Raw genomic sequence first — 20,907 nt, 5'->3', positions numbered from 1 at the left:
CGGTGAAACAGGCGTGCTGTAGGAATCCCGCTGCAAAATCATCTCTCTATGCTGTTGGACCCTGTCTGCATATCTGCAAAAAGATCATAACCAAACGAAGCAAAACAGTCAGCGTTCATTCCCAAGACATTACAGTACTCTAGTTGCTAGACTGAGGGAGCAGGGATGGCGCAGTGGTGAGAGCACTCGCCTCCCACCATTCCCGGATTCCGCGTCATATGTGGGTTGAGTTTGTTGTTGGTTCTCGTCCTTGCTCTGAGGGTTTTTCTCCGGGTTCTCCGGTTTTCCTCCCTCCAAAAAACCAACACTTTCCAAATTCCAATTCGACCCGTAACGCACGGACACCTTTGAACGAGTTCCTAGAGCTCTTTGGTGCTTCGTGGGTAAATAAATTACATTCACATTTATCCAAATCATTCCAATTCAGCAAAATCCCAGACAGAGTCGATAACAAAACTTGTGAATAAATTTCACAACGTTTTAAAAGGGAAAGTAGAGTGCATTGTTTTTTGTTTGTGAGGTTGTTGCACAAAACGCGACCTACAAATTGGGTCTACAAAACTTAAGTAACACTGAAAGTCGCTGAGCACCCAACCCCTCTTTTTCTTTGTCGAATTTAGCGTTTCAGTTTATACATTAAAAAATCACTGACTGTAGTACGAAAACGCAAAAACCGATTCAGTTTATAGTTCCCACCAGTCTTTAAAATACGTCATATTTCAATGCGCAATATTTGAACATGAGAACACTGTCTAACAAACCTTTTCCTCGCCAGATATCCCCTTGAGTGACTCTGTAACATAATTATTCTGTCACGTACACCTAGATAGTAACGCCGTGCCACGTACATTCGCCACAATGACTGGATCCGAAGGGTAGCGAGAGCCTGCAGCTCGAGTTCAGCGCGAACTGAGTAACCGCGCCACCCGGCCTAAAAACAACAAAAGAGAATAAATTTAAAAAAGGCAATTGTTCGTTCGTTCGTTCGTTCGTTCGTTCGTTCGTTCGTTCGTTCGTTCGTTCATTCATTCATTCATTTATTCAGAGGGTACAACTCTTATATATTCGTGTAATGGCGTTACACGACTATCTTAATTTATTAAATCCCGTTTGAATCAGTTCTCTGTCAAACTCTGTGTTTCAAATCACCTTTTCTGCCCCGATGTTCATTTGAAGTTTTTGGAGTTTGTTGTCAATGTGGAACAAAGAAACTAGGAAAGTGTACTGTGTAATCCTCGTCAGTTAAGGGCAGCAGGGATGGCGCAGTGGTGAGAGCACTCGCCTCCCACCAATGTGGCCCGGGTTCGATTCCCGGACTCGGCGGTATATGTGAGTTGAGTTTGTTGTTGATTCTCGTCCTTGTTCGGAGAGGTTTTTCTCAGGGTACTCCGGTTTTCCCCCTCCTCAAATATCAACATTTCCAAATTCCAATTTGATCCGAAATCTGAGGGCCCAAGTTCGTCAGTCGTAACAGTCTGTTAAGTGTCCCCCTTGTTAAACAAAGTTTATACCTGAATCAGTATGGCAGCATTCCGTTGCCTGATAAAATGCCTCCTCTGAAGCACTCCTTTGATCCAGCGCTGTAGAATACAGACCTTGTGGATCTGTTCCGAGTGAAGCCGTGATTGTAACAGAGAGTGTTGACTATCTCGTAGAAACACCTTAATAAAAGAACAGAAAACGCAACATGGAGCTAATTTGACCTATTTACTTTAAGAATCAAACTAAGTTACTTTCCTTAGCTGTGACCATTCAAATAAAAGTATTGAAAAATGTAGTGAAATTCCGTTGATACGACCAGTATTGGGTAAACAAGCTTCTTCAGATAAGAAAATGACTGCATGAGGTTTCGTTCAGCCCAAAATGAAGTCACCACAATTAATAAAAGGCAGTCTATGACTGCATGTGGCTACTGCTTTATTTTTGTAAAATATTGCAGTTAAAAAGCAATGTTGTAGGTAAATGAACAGCTCTAGTCAGTGCCAAAATAGTGCAGCGTAATTTGATCGTGTTGTCATATGGGCGAATTTGGTATGCGCTGGAGGATTTCGCTTTGTTTACACTTTAATGCACAGGGGACAGTAACAGATATGGTTTGGCTCTCCCATGGTTTACCTAAGATCGCATGGTGAAGAAATTCCGTGAATCAAGACACACGGATAAACAGACAATAAGCTTTCTTAATTGAAAAATTTATTCAGACAGACCTGTGTTCACGCCTAAAAAGCAAAATCGTTAAATTTTCGCCTCGAGTGAAGCTAAGTGAAGGCGACGATTCAAGCGAACTGCGAGTCACTAAAGCACAATTTCTCGTTTTTTGAAAATTTCGCCAAAGCTATTTGAAATATGACAAATCGACCAATTTAACATAAAGCACGGTTTAATTCACATTCAAACCTGTAGTATTTTGTAAAGTGTATTCCCAGGAGCACACAAAAATTTCTAAGAAAGTCTACAGCTCATGTGATGATTTGCAGATCTTGTTTCCGATCGCACATGTTTCGCCTTGCCACAATCTCGAACAGTCATTTCTCTGCTATGAACTCACTGATTTCCTCTTTTTAAGCAGCCGAGTGTTCCTTAGAAGTTGTTCTTTTGATTTCGAAGTTGTTCATTGAAAACCTGTGTTTTCGTTCCAAGAACCACAAACCGCCACCATGAAAATTCACGCATGAGAGACGCGGCAGCCATTTTGAATTGAAATACAAGGATCTACGAATAAAGCCGACTGAGATCTCGTCAACCAGTAATTTACCTCTAGCAACTGTTTTATTAAAAACTTTCAAGAAATGTTGCTAGATCTTACTGATTTCGCTTTAAAGGAAGACAATTTAATGGTCGCTATTTCTCGGGCATGGTATAGGGGCCGCTAAGGGAATCAAATCCCTGGAATTGCATTATACATGTACAATGATACAGATGGTCTAACCGTACGAACCCGTCTTATTCTTTATAATTCTATACGGTGCTTGTAAGCTTGCCTCTGTAAATGAAATCCTAAACGAGCTACAGTGTGACCGTTCAACTAAAAGCTAATGGAGAGTACTTTCCAGTGGCGCTGTTTATTGTGCTATACAAGGTGGTTATAACTTACGATTTGTCCATGAAATTCCTAGGTGTGAACATTCAAATGAAAGCTACTGAGTAGTACTTTCCTGTCGTGCTGTTTACTACACTGTACAAAGAAAAAAAATCTTACTCCAGGGTTGTAAATCAGATTCGCTTACCTTCTCTTTGCCCGTCTGGTACTCCCGCGGGTCCAGTCCCAAGGATTCCAGAATGGCCGGCATTTCCTCTCGTAAACTTCCATTCTCTTTTTGCGGAAACAACAAGCTGTAACGCTTCACAAATTCCTGGTTAAAACAAAAAAAAAGGCGGTGAAAAGCGAGTTCAAAGACGTTTCCATTCAGCATTTTGGTTAGCTCGAGGAAACTAACAGATCCACCTTTGCGTTTGCTTGCGCAACGCTTATTGGTTAAAAAAAATGCGCTATGCGCTCTAACCAATCACAATTCAAGCCAAACTAGCCGCGATCAGGTTTACGCGCCTTATCCCGCGCTTGGCATTGAGCACTTTTTTCCCGCGCTTGGCACCGATTGCATGTTTTCCCGCGCTTGGCAGAGATCACATGCTTTATCTTGAGACCTGATTGGCTCGTTCCGTTATTTGCGTTCACTGAAAGCCATCACGTCATTTCTTTTGTTTTGGCTTTAACTTATTCATAAACAGGTCGAGTGTGACAATATGAAGAAATCCTGCCAAACTCTAGAAGGTATCATATACTTTACTGAGACAACAAAGGAGCAACTAAAGATTCTTGCAACCTTTCCATAGTGGCTATTTATTTGCAGTGAGTACAAGCACGCAATTGGAAATCTCGCGTGACGAGAACTTAAATATCGCGTGACGTACGCTCTAGCATCCTTCGCCACAATCTCGTACCGAGAGTCCTCAGGCTCTTTGGCCAGCGGTTGGTCGCCTGAGGACTATTGCGTTCGCCAGTTCTTGACACAATTATCGTGATTCCCATGGCCATCCCCGTGTTCGTCCCCTCGATTGTCCTATTTACGCCAACTGTTGATACAAGTGATTCCCTGGATATCATGCAGGTTAAATAAATGATAAATGTAAACAGCCCGGTCTGATCCGAGTCCAAAAATACCCCAGTCTGTTTAAACAAGGGGGCTTTGACACCGAATATTTACACGAAAGCTTTGTTGGATCGACTAGGGGTTTAACAACATCACAAAGCCGGGAATAATGATCCCATCACGCTGTCCCTTCGCGTTCGGGCAAAGTTCATTTTTGGGTAAAACCGTTTTGGGGCAACAGGGCAGGTTCGCTTTTCTTGAGAATGTATAATTGGCTTTGTTGTGGGAATAAACAAGATTAAGTCTACGAGACTGTGTTTTTATTCTGGACAAACGAAGAAGAGCAACGACAGCCTCATGCAAACAGCTGACTGAGGCAAAACAAACGATAATTGGCAACTTTCTGCCAATTCATTTCCTTTTGTGCAGGTTGATTCGGATGTTCGCCAGCATAGACAATTACCTCTTCAAACTATCCAACACATTCCAGACGTCCAACGAACCACGGGTACAATGGCGAGATTATATTCCCACAAGAAAAGCCATTTAATTAGCGACCGAAAATCCCCGTAAATCCTGCTTAAAACGGTATTTTAATAATTTGATCAATTCTCGCCTGGTTTCGTGCCATATGAATGTAATGTCTAATGTGTTATGTTATGTGATGTGATTCGCTGGATGAAATTGAATAATATTTTTAGCATTACTCTGCGCTGGTTTGTTCCTTTCGTTCCGTGACCATTCAAATAAAAGCTACTGATCAATACTTTCCTGTGACGCTGTTTATCGTGCTGTACAAGTCAAGGTGATTCTAACGTTTGGATCTGCGGACGAAATCCTAAAGTGTGATCATTCAAATGAACACTGCTTTGAAAATTTTCTCAAGAAAAGTGAGACGAAAAATTCCCAAATTTCCACTCTGGAACTCATTAATGGCTTAGTCGAGTAACAGTATCTTAATCTTCTTCAAAGGCAAGTGATGTCTGAAGTAACAAATAAAACAAGCTTAGTTTTCTAAAATAATAAAACTTGTGTCGCATTAAACCTACTAAACAGGATGAATAGCAAATGACAATACACAACATTTCGCATCTGCATCGTGGAGACTGAAGCAAGTTGTCAGTTAGCGATAAAAACATAAGATGGAAAATGTTTAGCCCTATGAGAACGTTTGACCTTTTTAACATCACCGATCCTAACACTTCGCGGGACGTCTGTCAGATAAAAGCCAAGTAAATACCACACAATCTTGAACAATTCAAACAAAGCCCCCCCCCCCCCCCCCCCCTGTATCAATGATCGAAAAATGGCACCTTTTGTCTTGCGCGTGAATTCATCATTGATTTCGGAAGAGGGAAGTTGATTTCTCATTTTTTTATGCTGTCCAAGATTCAACCTTGGACAAATTTAAATAATAAAAAATAAATAAATCCCCCGCCCCTTTTCAAATGTAGAAAAATGGGGCGTTTTGCTTTGCGCGCGAATTCACCATTGATTTATGGGGGAGGAGAGTTAAATTTCTTTCTTTTTTTATTTTTTTAGTGTCCAAGATTCGTAGCTCAATAAAGTTCACGAGAAAGTTTCCTTGGAGCGTTATCGGCCAATTTCGACTTGATCGTGCCATGCCTCACAGTGACCAAGGTTTCAGTGGACTTGTTCAAGAGCTGGAAGGACAGATGTTTTTGGCAAGGAGACACGTCAAAGAAAAACTCGACAGATTATGTACTACACACGAGAATATAAATTTTGGCTCATGTTAAAATGGCTTAAGTATCTTCCTGTAGCTAAGCGCTTAGAGCTTCCGATCAGCGTAAGGAAGGTCGTGACAAGGATAAGGAATATATTCCACTAATCTCGTGTATGTAAAAACCTGAATACAGTTTGGCTTTAATATATTGATTGATTGGTTTTGTACTTATTGATTCTTCCCACAGCAAAATGCAGTTAGGTCCACACACAAAATCTCTGCTCTTTAACAATTTTCGATGATTAAAATGTTACAGCCGATTCTCGCTTTCTCGACAAACCTTTAGCTATGCGGCTTTCGTCGTAATTTACTCCAGGCGAACTTGCTAGAGAGCCTTCTATCTCAAACATTGTATTTTTCTCTCGAGTGCTCCAACAACTCCAGGATTCTACTTTATTTCGCCAACATCCGGCTCAAAAAAACAAATTTTCGCATGAATTCGTCTGAGCACGAGGCAACGCGGGAGAGAAGGATACAAACGATGACTTTACCTGTTTACAAAAGATCTGTGAAACCACAAAAATTCTCAAATCCGCTGGAACATAATTCGCGCCATATACGGGAATGGCTTTTCCTCGATATGCGTGAAAATATTAACGCAAGTAAGCCGTCTGGAAATATCAACATTTTTATAAAAGAAAATCAGTTCTCTCTAATTCATCACAAAAGGTCGATGACCTATAGAGTCGGCAACTTTTTCAAAGTAAATTTCGAATGAAAATCAGACCCCCGACCTTAGGTTATCCCATATTCCAAATCTCTCCTTGACATTAAATTGCTTCCAGACACATCGTATATTAATACACCCCTTATTCACTGATGAATTCTAAAAGTGCCGAAAGAAAACGTTAACACAAACGTAACATTAAACACAATTAGACAATAAAAACTGAAATCGGAAACATTTGACCGCATTTTTAGCCTTCTTTCTTTCGCCCATGAGATGCTTTACAAGCGTTTATAATACAACGCCCTGTCCACGGTTTTTTAAAATCATCAGGTATAATTCCTTCTGATTGTGACAGCATTCTTTCAATATTTTGTTTGAGAAATCTGTCTCAAGTCGAAACAGTGACAGTGAAGAAGTGCTTTCGAAGGCTAAAACAAAAACTAATTACAAACAAAAATGTCTGCGTAAAGTTTGGAGATCGTATTTAATGGACCTACTTGACAAGGATAACATAAAAGCATATCTTCAACTGTAAAACTATTTTTCGCACGTTTTGTTTACATTCCGTTCTTCAGACCCCCATAAAAAAGCCATGCTGATAAAAATAAGCTACACACCGCAGACGAAGAACAAAATTACTTCTCGACTGCAACTGGTGGAACATCGCTGAGTATTCCCATTCGTTTAATTTTACTCTCGACACTTTGCAGAAAAGTAAAATTTCCTACAATTTACTCAAAGCAGACTGTATCAACAAAATGAGCCGCACACACCAAACCACCAAACGCAGGCAACCGCTTTGGAGTTTCGTCCACAGGTTTAAAAGTTTGAACCACCGTGTCAGAAAGAAAACTGATAAATGGTACCACGAGAAAGCACTGCTCTTTAGCTTTAACTTGGATGGTCATACGATTGGATTTCATCCGGCAATAGCAAACCGCTCGATAGCCTTCAATAAACGGCCACTTTTGCATGTCATAGAATGACTTAAGTAAGAGCTGTATTACATGACGCGCGCGATGTTTTAATTTTCCTCCACGAGGAAAATCTCTAATCATAACAATGGTACACCACGCAACAAACAGGCAGACTAGCCAACTTTACGCCGATAATTTAACATTCTTATTTAAATCAGCGATTATCCGGAAGTTCAATCTGATAAATCCATCGTTCCTTTCAATATCTACGCACGATAAAAGGAGATTAAGTACGCGTGAGATTTCCACAAATAAAAAGAAGGCATTAACATTTAACTCTCATTCGCCGGCCGGACCAAGAGCTTAAAAGTTCAAATGAGCGTTTAAATGCATCAGACAGGCTTGGGTTTTTTAAATTGCCTTTCTAATACTGTTTCAACAATTCTAGCCTTCCTGAACACGAACGCCTTCGATCGTCTGAGAAAAGTTTATAATCATATCTATTTTTGTCTTACTATGAAAGAATCACCGGAAGTGGGGAAATTCGTCACTAAAAATGAAATGAGTTCTACTTCATTTACAATTCATCTTTCAGTGTGCCAAAAGATACGGTTTTGTACAAAATTATATTCATCCTTCAGCGTGTCTAAAGATAATATTTGTACAAAATGACTCGGCAAAGCACCTGTTAAACGATGTTCTTTATCAAGAGAAATCATCATTTCTAAATAATACATTACAATATACAAAGCATTTTCAAACTACGGAAACGGCAGGAATTAAAACTACTAACCTTTATCAAATGGAACACGGTAAAAGCAACGAGGACGAAAAACGTAGACCCCTCAACACAAACTTGCCATGCGGCAGACGAGAAACCCTTCAACATTATAGTTGATCCAGTCACCAGCCCGAGGCCATCAAACTAAAAGCGAGCCGTGTGCTCAAAAAGAACTCGCTAGCACTGCATCATACAATAATGACAATGCCGGTCGATGACTACAGCAAATTTCACTCCTTCGCGTTCATCTACGCGATATCGCAAACGCAATACATAACAACACCGCAAAAACCTGACAGCGTCTGGGTGAACTAAATCTGGCGAGTAGTTACGACGGATCAAAAAGCTGTGTGTAATCAAGAAGCGAATTTCCCGGCTTAGCTTTAGAGACACGAACGTATCGGATGACTGCTTTCGTCACCCGCGGTGGACACGCACGAGTTCGAACTTGAACCTTGGCACAATTAATTCTCCTGTACGCCTCTTCCAGGGAAGCTTAATTACACACTGCAGTATTCTAGCACGGAAGTTCTCTGGAACTCGCGGTGTTCGAGTGAATCTATATTACAGGTGGTTGTTTCAAACAGATGTTTGAATTAAATTAAGGAAGTCCAATCAAATTGTGAGAATATATTACTGTGCTTAAAGTCGGCGGGCTGGAATTTCCTCTAAACAAAGCGAGTTTGTCGCTGTTCAACCTGTGGAAGACGTCTTCCTTTTTTTCGTTCAGAGAAATTACATCACAAACCCTATGTAAAATGACACCCGGCTTAAAAATGCCAGTGATGGTTTGAAATTCTGTAGTAGGTTTAAAACAGATTTAAAAGGAAACAGTTTGGGAAAACAAAACAAAAACCGCAGATGTACAAACTTCCACATGCTGAAACGTATTTATAAGAGCATAGACCTTTTTCATAAATGGCGGCCGATTTATTATTCTTTTCAATATATGTTAATTAGCCCTACTAACCTCATTTCAGAGAAAAATTCTTTTGAATTTTGCACATGCTGACAAGGCTAGTAGGGCTAATTTTCATGAAAACAAAAGAATAATTTATCGACCGCCTTTACGAAAAAGGTCAATATTTCGATGTTTTCAAGTCGAAAAAAGTCAACTGTATTCAATGCATAATTTTGGTCGCGGCTCTCTTCACAGTTTACAAGTCAGGAATAAATTAAGAATTTTACTCTTTTCTTTTTAATTTGAAGGTTATGATAAAGCTGATAAAGCCTGTACTCTTAGGAATTTGACGCTGTAGAATGTCGTTTTAGTATTTTTTTTTTAAATGGTAATACAAAGATTCAGAATTACGTTTACAACAAACGGCAAATGGAAAACATGACCACGTGACCATGTTTATCTTGATTTGCTGCTGGCTGTTTTGAGTTTCTCAGTACAATTGAGTAGCTTTGCGGCAGCATAAAGGTCAGAACTGTTTTGCATTACATGCATTCTCATCTTCAAGGACACAAAACGCGAATCTCACGTTTGTCGTTTACCGTAAACACGACTACAAGGACCACGTGCGCTATCACATGCAGCCCAAGCTCAAGCTATCTGTGAGCGATGATCATCTTGCGTAATAGCGGTCACGGCGCAAATATAAGAGTTTGTACGGGAATATTTACGATACGGTTTAGGAGGTACAAATACTGGAAAGTTCTTAATAGAAATAACGTACCTTGCCTCTAAGGTGTATTGCCTATTGTCTGTTTGTTATTTTGTGCTGATTTGAGGCCATTTTAGCGAGTTATCACTTCCTAAGTTTCCCACTCCCAAGAGAGAGGAGTGGGAAACCTAGCGCTATCAGTACGTACTTAGCTTCCCACGGCCACGCAGTCGTTCTTAGGGGACTCGTAGTGGGGAGGAGGTAATACGAGTCCCCTAAAAACGACTGCGTGGGAGGCTAGTACGAACTCGGAAGAAGTACAGACACTGACTTTCCTCGGAGGAAAGAAATTCTTGGCTGCTTACAAAAACGGCGGAAAATTTGGTCGGGAAGGAAATGGAAAGACTGTTTTCGTTCAATAAACCGCAGAATTTCGAAATTGAACGGAAATTTTTCATTCGGAGACACAATTTCTGAACAGGCACATCCGAGCGGAAATTCAGTGCGCGCCCCAACTGTTTCTTTTCCCCAGCCCCAACGCCAATTTTTGAAGTGATTCGGTGGCTACTTAGCCAGCTTTATGGCGCTACTGTAAGTGATGAGCGTAAAGTCGCGCTCACGCTGAACTCATCGAGGACATCTCCTTAATAACTGAAAATTGTTATCGAATTATAATTGGCAAGGGCCAACCAATTGCTTTCAGTGATCAAATCGCAAATTTGAACGTCGCTTGTTTCAAAAACAATTTCTAGTGAGATTTCTGATGCGTAATTAGAATAAGTAAGATTACACAAATTCACCTTGAGTAGATACTCTGTTGTGAAAGCAATGGACTAAATATAGATATGTTACAAATCTGCTATCGTTTTATTATCAAACTACTTTTATCAAATACCTGTTTATCCACTGAAGATACGGTCCAACGGAAACTGAAGTAATTATAACAGAATCCTTAACTCAAATAGTGACAGAAAAAAACACTGTTCGAGACATCGTAGACTTTCTCAAAGTCGCTCGCTCTCTCGCTAGAGCTCCGCGCTCGCTCGCTAGAGGTCTGACGATCGCGTTTCGCGTTTCTAAGCAAGATGCACGTGAACTCGACTTGTAAGCAAGTCTAGAGACATCGTTAAGTCGACTCACCGAACTAAGCAGGAACTGTAGTCTGTCTGAACTACCTAGAAGTTTGAGTTTGGTGATTCTACTGTATTCAATTCATGTTCGTTCGCTCGTCCGTCCGTCCGTTCCATATCAAGCATTTTATACAACGACACTTAAGGCCCGTTTAAACGGTTTCGATATTTGCTTCAACATACGTTAAACACTTTGTTCAACTAAATGCGGGGGCGTTTGAACAGGTCGTTCAACATTGTAAAAAACGTTGAAAGCTTGTTGAAAACGTGCTGGTTTAAATTTTCATTCAACATCCATGCAACATTTCCTTTGTCCTCGAAAATGTTGAATGGCGTTGAAGCCGTTTGAACAACATTTGTCCAACATTTGACCAATATCCGTTCAACTTTTGTTGAACGAATGCTGGTAAAATGTTGAAAACGTTTACACGGGCCTTTATGCGACACTGTAAATAGCCCATTTCCGAGTTGCTTTGAACCTCATTATGAAAGCGAGGCTCATTCATATGCAAAGAAAAGCTTTGCACTTAGCCTCGCTTTCGTAATGAGGTTCAAAGATTTAAACAAAAATAGAAAGACTACGATGCAAAAGGCTGAAGCAATCCACAAGATTTTTTACCCCTTAGGCCCTAATACTGACAAGCAAAGAAAATATCACCAAAGACAAAACGTCATGATGTTCAAAGAAATTCTCCCAATTAGCACTATAACAAATGTATTGACAACAATAAAGAGAAAATACAGTTCGATAATGGAAGTCAAAATTCTTACATGCATTTAAAGAGCATTTCAGTAAATATAACAATAGAAATACTTTAATTACATTTCTCATAAAAACGTATTTAATCTCTCCGAAAACGCTCCAAATCCTTACACTAACTCACAGTGCCAATCAACAAGTAAACGGAAACGGAAGAGAAAAATAGCGCTCTCGGATCGCTCAAAATCATCACGCTTCGCTGTTCCAAACGACGGAGCTCCGTTGTTTGAATTTCGTGTCTACCTTACTCTCTGCTAATCGTCGAAAAGATTCGCATTTCTGCATGCACAAATGTCTCTTCCAAGGTTTTTGCTGAAAATTATGTATTTACAAAATCGCCAAATAATCGAGAAAGAATCGAGCGAGCGTCCGCTTTCGTTAACATTCGGCTGTTCTATTTGAAAAATTCCATAACAGTGAGAATCTCTAGGAAAGCCCATCAATGTACTTAAAATCCATCTCCCTCCAGTGACCACCTTCGTGGAAATTTCGTTTCAGCCAAACGGTGTGCTTAAATTCACTTACTCAGCGACCTCAAGCATTTCTCAAGCATAGGCCATTTCCGAGATTTTTTTTGTTTTTTGTTTTTTTGTTTTGTTTTGTTTTTTTAATAAACCTTTATTTCAAACACGTTTCGGCCATTTCCAAGTTGCTTTGCACTCCATTATGAAAGCGAGGCTCATTCACATGCAAACAGAACTAATTTTCGTATTGAATTTTGTGTCTAGCTTACTCTCTCAGCTAGTCGTCGTAAAGGTTGGATTTCTACATGCACAAATTTCTCTTTCAATATGCTTGTCACTTAATTCCGTGCTTCTCAGTTGCTTCAACAGTGTCTTGTTTATAATATACGAGTTTTTAACTCGACGATACGGATTTACAAAATCAGCAAATAATCGGGAAAGAATTTAGCGAGCGTCCGCTTTCGTTAACATTTGGCCGTTTCATTTGAAAAATTGCATATCAGTGATCATCTCTAAGAAAGTCAATCACTGTACTTAAAATCTTTTGTAAGTGACCATCTCCCTCCAGTGACCACCTTCGTGAAATTTCGTTTCAACCAAACGGTGTGCTTTTAAAAATTCTCTTACTAAGCGACCACCCGGGTGAAATGTCGTCTCATTCCAGTACCAAGTCAAACCCAGTGCTACGAATCTCTTGCGCGCGGCCCATAAGTGACCGCATTTGGTTCGTTCGACAACCACGCTCCGAACAAAGTCGCGCCCGTTTTCGTTACTTCTCGTCGACGTTACTCTTTCTGCTTAGGTCGCCAGTAGACCCAGAAAACGCCGTCTTCTTCAGGGAGTCCAACTGAAACAAGTCGTCTTCTCTGCATGGCAGGAATGATTCGCACTCTTGCCAAGGCGGCGCGGGCATTCTCCTGGTACTCTTCACGGGACCGAATAATATTTTCAGCGGCAGCAGTACGGCCGGGTGGGAGGGATATAAGCGAACGGCTTGCTGAACAACCCGGCATAGCTTGAAAAATAAACTTAAAATGTTGCAATGGGTGTTCAAAAACCTGAGCAATGACGTCAGTTAAGCTGTGTCCTGGCAACTGTTGCTATTATCTCCGTTGCCAAGGGAAGGCCACACGCCGCTTCCTGTTTGTCTGCAAAATAACCCGTCTCATAGCAACGTTTGCTATGTATTATTTTCCAAAATAATCCATTTAATCATTCGATGTTTTTCTTCCTTTTCATTGGCCGAGAGCAAACCACGTGACCTGCAAATAACTGCCTACAAATAATGGTCTGCTCATGCGCAATACTGTCCAACGGTGTTTTGCTGCAAATAATATTCTGATCATGCGTAACTGAAACCACGCTCTTGTGTGAAAAAGGCAGATCGCTTCCCTGAGCTATCAGAGAGAAAATAATTATGAAAAACAAACTCGGTGATTTTATTTATTAGACGGCAATGGTGGCTGTGCTTTAATTCTCCGCTTGCTTTTGTCTTTTGTTTGTTTCTTTTTCGTTACATCTCAACTGTTTCTGTTTTTTCATTGTGTAGACTAGTAAGAACAGCCTGCCACAGCAAGTGTGCTGGTGCATCTCAGAAGGGTTGTGAAGCAAACGTGCATGTGGTATCAATTACTGGCCTGCAAACAAGCTCTCCAATCAAAGTGAGGGCGTGAGTGGCAAGAAAAGCGAGCCGGGAGAGGACTGAGGCGTGGGCGGGAGAAGGGCTCAACAGGCAGTAGGCAGGGCAACGTCTCGTAAGACGATGCTTGTTGTACCCCAGTCTTTTCTGCAGCCGGTGCAGACAAAGTAGAGGGGGGAGGGGAGGTGGGTAAGGGCAGCAGAACGTTGCTTTCGTCGTTCCATCTTGTCCGCAGACTCAATAGGTAAAATCACATAACATCATCAGCAGACGGTTTGGGACTGGTATAACATACTTAACCCTTTCACCCCTAATATCGAAGAACAAATTCTCCTATCTTGTCCCCATACTTTTCTTGCAAAAGTTCTGGGGAGAGGCTATTTAAAAAGTATCAAGAAAATTCACCTAATTCTCATGACCTCAGGGGTTGAATAAGCATTGATATTACAAGGAGAAAGTTTATGCTGATCGCTGCTAGGGCTTTAAGGGTTAAAATGTTATTGAATCCCAGACATAGACAGACTCTATTTAAGGTCGATATATTATTATTATTATTATTATTATTATTATTATTATTATTATTATTATTATTATTATTATTATTATTATTATTATTATTATTATTATTATTATTATTATTATTACAGAACTCAAAGATTCCACTGGACTCTAATCAATTTTTACGATGATTTCTCAAACATTCGGTGGCTATTCTTAACGTTTCCGTAGTCTACGAGATTACTGTATTCGAAAACGGCACGTAAAAGGGAGCTTATAACAAATTCAACATCAGGCATGGGGCGTTCGTTGAATCGTAACGGACCGATTATTTTCGGGATTAATTTAGAACTGAAACGGATGATTTTGTAACAATAAACGAAGCACGTTACAAGCATGTTGTCGTTTTTATTAAGTGCTGTCATAATATAAAAAAAAAACGTTTATCCCCATAAGGACTCGGTCAAAACTGCACTACCGCAAATTATTGCATTCACTCGAGTTCAAGTTCATAAAATAATACATGAAAAGTTTATGTAAAGACAGGTCTAAACACTGATTCGAAAAATGAAAATTTAACATCAAAATGCTCACGCACTCAACAAGATTTACAATATTAAAGAGCCTCTGAGTGTATCAACGCCGTAATTACAAATTACAGTTAAGCAAAATGAAATTTCTGTTTCGCTCTTTCGCGTACCCCTTGCCTCGCTCTATCACAGAATGTCAGTAATATTCGATTCTTCCCAAGTAGAATTTAGTATCCACCTTGTTCTCTGATAGTCGTCGAAACCATGTGTATCTACTGTGCAAAATTTCTGTTCTAGTGCAGGGAGGAATCAAGCGATTGGACGCGCTCTTTAGTATCTAAATCCTGTTTGAATCACTTGTCAGTCAAACGCTTCATCTAAAGCCTCTCTTAGGCAACAATCGTAACGACTATCTATGAAATTTCGTCTTAATCATTCCAGGGTCAAAAAATGCCTTTAAAATGTCTTGCAAGCGACCACTTCCTAAAGGCCCACTTTTGTCAAGTCTCGTTTGAATCAGTTCTTAGTTAAGCGATCCCGTAGAGGGTCCGTTCGAAAGATTCGTCTGTAAAGTATTCGTTCAGAACTCGGTCGACAGTCGTCCTGCCTGATTTTCAACACTTGGTTTTCTTCCGGCTCGGGTCGCCAGTACACCCAGTACACACCGTCTTCTTCAGGTAGACCAACGGAACTGGCCCTCCTCCTCTGTAAGACAGGAATAATTCGCACTCTTGACAAGACGGCGCGGGCATTCTCCAGATACTCTTCTCTAGACTCAGTAATGTCTCCAGTGGCAGTTACACCGCCAGGCGAAACGGGAGCAAGGGAGCGACTTGCGGAGCAACCCATGACAGAACAAATTAACTGGAATGTCGTACCTCTGATGAGTGTATTCGGTCCTTCTAGTGCCCGCACAAGAGTGATAACGCTCTTGGTGGAACGTTCTTCGATATATATCTCCAATAATAACGGTATTAATGCAAATCGTTGTGCAATAACCCCTACATTGCATGGTAGTTGTTGCTATGATTTTTATGTTGCCAAGACAAAACCACGCCTATTTTCATATTTGTTTACAGTACAGTTCGTTTCATGGCAACTGTTTCTGTGGTTTATTCTTTTGTTAGCCTTTAAAGCCCAATATCAACGCGTAAATTCTCCTCAGAGTTCTCTATATATTTCTTATGGCACTGATTGGGAGAATTTGCTTAAACATCAAGACAACTAATCTTTGGTGATCACTTCCTATATTCTCATGTTTGATCAAGTACTGAATGCTACTGAAAGGAGAAAATAGATGTTCTCGCCACTGGAAAACCAAACGAAAATTTCTGTGCGTTTTCAAATAACCCTTGAATGGCAACTACTGCTATGTATTTAAGTTTTCAAGTTTTCAAATTATTATATAAGCATCAATGAAATACCAAATCATTGCAAAAGGCGCGATTTATTATGTAACCATAGCAGCGGTGATCTTTTCACGTGCGAAGATAACATGTTATATTCACGTGTGAAGATATCATGTTTTCGCGCGATATTTCACTCGTTCGCGATTTTTCCAACACTCGAAGAGAAAATTTCGTATCTCCGCGCGGTCATGTAATATCCTCTATATAATCCATGACAACGTCTGTTTTGTTTTAGTGTCAAAACATAACGATCTTTTCTGTCAGTCAGAAAAATCCCTTTCATGCTTACTGCGTTGCGAATTTTTGCGTTGCAAAATAAAACAACCTGAAATTTCGGATCTGAGATCTGAGTTCGAATAAACCTTTTTCATGGTAATTGGTCTTCATTGTTTTTCACACTCCTCTTTTTTTTCCAGGCTTTCTTTTCGCAGCTACTTAAGTTGCGTGCATTACTGCGATGGTGTCTCTGTTATTGATTCTTTTATCTGCAGTTACAATGTATGAATTTCATATATTTCAATTCCATTGATTCATACTGTTGTAAACACAACGCCAAAGTTAATACCTAGTTTTCTCTCAAATGGAATCGATTGTTCTACTACTTCTGTTGTCCAAACAAAAGGACCACATCAGTGATCAGATATGAAGGCATTACACGATATGGACGGAAAGTTTTGACGGCTACCAAGCCCTTTGCTCGTTGGTTCGTGGCATCATCTGTAAGCACCCACTATTCTCAATGTTTACATGGATTAAGGCTTCGAGGCCATTAAGCACTGAATTCTACGGATGACGTTAAAAGGAAGTGCATTGCTTAAATAAGTACTTTTCCACACGAGTTATTAACGATTGGCAGACAAATAACGCTGTTAAAAAAATTCCAGTGCATTTCAAACTCGCAGACATCATTCCAGTTGAGAATTATAAGGAGCCTTTACTGAACAAGCGCCATCATTGTTTGAGCGGTTGTTTCCATGTCTCCATGGAAACACGATAAATTTTCAAGCGTTATTTTATAGAAGAAACAAGAACGCACTTTGTCCGATTTCTACAGAATGAATAGAAAGGCATCTAGTGCAAGAGACGTATTTCTGATAACCGCGAACACTACTCGAGAAGACGAACAGAAGTCAGATCTGGCCACTGTCAAGTGCACATGATAGTGTTTTTTAAGCTTACCTCAAACGTAAATCTCCACTGGTAGCCTAAGGTCCTTATTCGTATTGTCTCCAGCATTCCTGTATATCTCAACTGGCGAACCACCAGGTCACGATCGAATGTCAGAGGTGCCTGGAAAAAACATGAATTGTTAGAACTATTGTATTTAAAACAACGGTTTTCAATTGAGTGTCGAAAGTAATTCGTGTTCGCTTCGGTTTTTACTCTACTGCGTTCTATGATCGGATGGCAAAGTTCGCGCCACTTTCTCAACCAATGGGAAGCCAAACCAAAACCAATCGTGCCTCGTTCGCACACATTTTCCCGCGCTTGGCGCCGGTTGCATGTATTTCCTTTGAATTCTGATTGGTTCATTGCGCTGTTTACGTCTGCTGTGATTGGTCAGTGTAGTTACTTTGGTTTTGAATGGTGACCATTTTAAGTGTGAACGCTCAAATTACTGACTCAAAAATTAGAACTACCTTGTAGAGCATGATTAACAGCCCCAACGGAAAGAACCACCAAACAGCTTTAATTTGAATGTCACTCTTAAAGATTTTATCGACAGAACGAAAAGTAACAAACACTTTGTATAACAAGATAAACAGCACCACAAAATTGGTCAATAGCTTTATGATTTTGAATGGTCCCACTTAAGGATTCTGTCCACAGTTTCAAAAGTTAGAAACACGTTGGACAGTATAATGAACAGCACCACAGGAAAGTTCTGCTCAGTAGTTTTCATTTGAATGGTCACACTTTAGGATTTCATCTACAGACTCGAACGTTTGAGCCACTTTTAAAAACACACTAAACAGTGTTAAGGGAAAGTACTACTCAACTTTCGCAGTTAAGTTCTACTCAGTAGCTTTCACTTGAATCGTCGCAAGGATACTTTAGGATACTTAACAGTTAGAGCCACCTTGTATAGCACAATAAACAGCACCATAGGAAAGTTCTGCTCAGTAGCTTTCATTTAAATGACAACACTTTGGGATTGCACCCACAGACTCAAAAGATAGAACCACCTTGCCCAGCATAACAAACAGCTCCAAAGTAACATACTGCTCAGCAGCTTTCATTTGAATGGTCACACTTTAGGATTTCATCCACATAGCCACCTTGTACAGCATAATAAACAGTTCCATAGCAAAGTACTGCTCCGTAGCTTTCACTTGACTTGTCGCAGTCTATGATTTCATCCCGACAGACTAAAACGTTAGAAACACCCGGGCCTTTGTACAGCGAAATAAACACAACCAAAACAAAACACTGCACGACATGTGCGACACTTTGGAATTCGTCCATTTAACGGTCAGCGCTATGCTGATTGAAACTGACCGTGACTTTAATTTGTTTGAGTAACTAAATATGTTTACCTTCTCAGCGTTGGATCTGATGCAGCGAACAAAGAAAGGTTGAGCCTCTTCCAAGATTTCCACGAGGCGATTGAGAGAAGACTGACAAAGAAAATAACAAAGGAACAAAGGTTTAGTTGGACTCCGCTTTGTAGCTACGCAAAAGTTGATATACAGGCTACGTTTACACTAGGCCAACTCTTCCGTGTTCAGTAACATAATCACATGCAGTACTTGTAAATTTACAAAGAGCACACAAGTGCTTTGCGATAAATTCATGGCAATAAACAAATACTTTTCTGGCTGACACAGAAATATCAGTCCCATGCTTTCCAAGAAAATGTGGAAAGTAAATTTATTTCTCGAGTGGCGATTTCCTTTAAACAAGCCAAAACATGATTACACCACTACAAACCCACCAGTAGATGGCATATGCTCAAATGCAATCTGTTGTCATAGGCAACCACTAGAAACTTAGTCCAGTTCTGGCCCCTCCGCTCTCTGTCACGTAACTCACGGAGCGCGGAGTTGCGTGACAGAGAGCGAAGGGATTAGGGGCCCGTTTCTCGAAAGTCCCGGTAACTTACCGGATCCGATAAGTGTCTTTGGTGATAAATGCTTCTTAACAGTAGTCAATTTTTGTTAGCTTTGAATACTAAATTTTAAAATCTTATAATTCTATGAAAACATTGGCCAAGTACCATGTCTGTAATCACTGTGTAATCGGCGAAAAAACATTTCAAAATATACTTATCGCACTCGGTAAGTTACCGGGACTTTTCTTTCGGGACTTTCGAGAAACGGGCCCCAGCGGTAACTTACCGGGCCCGATAAGTAATTTTGGTGACAAATGTTTCTTAACAGACGTCAATTTTTGTTAGCTTTGAATACTACATTTTAAAATCTTATTATTCTATGAAAACATTGGCGAAGTACCATGTCTGTAATCGTTGTGTAATCGGCGAAAAAACATTTAAAAATATACTTAACGGGCCCGGTAAGTTACCGGGGCTTTCGAGAAAAGGGGCCCTGGATTGGTCTATAAAGCACTGTGACTATAATCAAGACAAACCTGAAACTGCGCGCTGACTGTTGGCGGATTTTTCGGCGTGCCTTTCCCTCGCTGCTGACTCCTGAACAGGTAATCAAACGTGCGTACAGTCATGTCCCGCTTGGTTTCCAAACCTTGACGAATCTTGGACAGTGGCTGCAAAAAGATTGTTGACCCTTTAAGGACGGTACCTACTTTTGTTCCTGCGCATACGTTCTGCGCATCTCGAGATACTCGGTTTTCCTATGGGTGCTGCCTACTAATTCAGGGATATTTTTGCGCAGTTTAAAACTATGCAGAAAAGGCAGAACTCAACAAGTGCTCTTAATATCGAAATTCGGGGTAACCATACATTTTTCAGAGATAAGAAGGCTTCAATTTGGAGAAAAACGCCATACCTTGCGTTGTATTTTACTGCTTTTTAGAATAATTGTTGCTTAACTATCTCCAAAAAATGCGTGGTTACACCTAATTTTCTTTTTGGATTTCAACAGCCCTTGCTAAGATCTATTTTTCCCGCATAGTAATAAACTGCGCAAAAATACCTCTCTATTAGAGGCACCGTCCTTAAACGCAAACATCAACAAGTATATTCTCTTCACAGTTCCACGGATATTTCCTATGGCGCTAGTTGGGAGAATCTGTATAACCATCGTTGTTGATCATTTCCTTTATTCTCGTTAGTGGTGTGCTTGGTTAAGCAGTGGTATTGTAAAGAGAAAATACATGCTCGTCATTATTGGGTTAAGTAGGATCAAATTGTGTAGATAGTGGGATGCCAATGTAGAGGTCGCTAGGGCTAATTTAACAAAACGCTTACACTTGTAACCACATGCACCCCCTCCCCTCCCTCCCCTCAAATTCCACACCCCAGTTACGACTGAACAATAAAAATATAGACAACGAATACAGATACATACTTTTGTTGTTTGTTTATTGCTCTGCATTCTCCTAAGGAAAAAAAAACCATCAAAATATGAGGAAGTTAAACCGATGATAGAGTTGAACTGTGGGACGACCGATGAAACGGCGACAATTCTCCAGGAAATGGTTTAAGAAATTCCAAAAACTGTTGCAGGGAGTCACCGCAATGA

At 40.3% G+C, this 20,907-nt stretch overlaps 1 protein-coding gene across 1 annotated transcript in view; it reads right to left on the bottom strand.

The window, feature by feature from the left end:
* LOC146483808 (unconventional myosin-IXb-like) overlaps window positions 1-20,907 on the bottom strand; it is a 61,161-nt gene that overhangs the window by 21,463 nt on the left and 18,791 nt on the right. Inside the window, exons 19-26 of the mRNA XM_085105978.1 lie at window positions 20,734-20,764; window positions 19,835-19,969; window positions 18,784-18,864; window positions 17,426-17,536; window positions 3,228-3,353; window positions 1,512-1,661; window positions 762-931; window positions 2-73 (exon numbers count right to left, since the gene is read on the bottom strand). Coding sequence (XP_084962104.1) covers window positions 2-73; window positions 762-931; window positions 1,512-1,661; window positions 3,228-3,353; window positions 17,426-17,536; window positions 18,784-18,864; window positions 19,835-19,969; window positions 20,734-20,764 — 876 coding nt within the window. The remainder of the gene's footprint in view (window position 1; window positions 74-761; window positions 932-1,511; window positions 1,662-3,227; window positions 3,354-17,425; window positions 17,537-18,783; window positions 18,865-19,834; window positions 19,970-20,733; window positions 20,765-20,907) is intronic.

The sequence above is a fragment of the Pavona decussata genome, unplaced genomic scaffold (assembly GCF_977016875.1).
Source record: "Pavona decussata unplaced genomic scaffold, jaPavDecu1.1 SCAFFOLD_38, whole genome shotgun sequence".
Classification (NCBI taxonomy): Eukaryota; Metazoa; Cnidaria; class Anthozoa; order Scleractinia; family Agariciidae; genus Pavona; species Pavona decussata.
The sequence above is the reverse complement of the archived record's forward strand: the minus strand, read 5'-3'. Positions and strand labels throughout refer to the sequence as shown.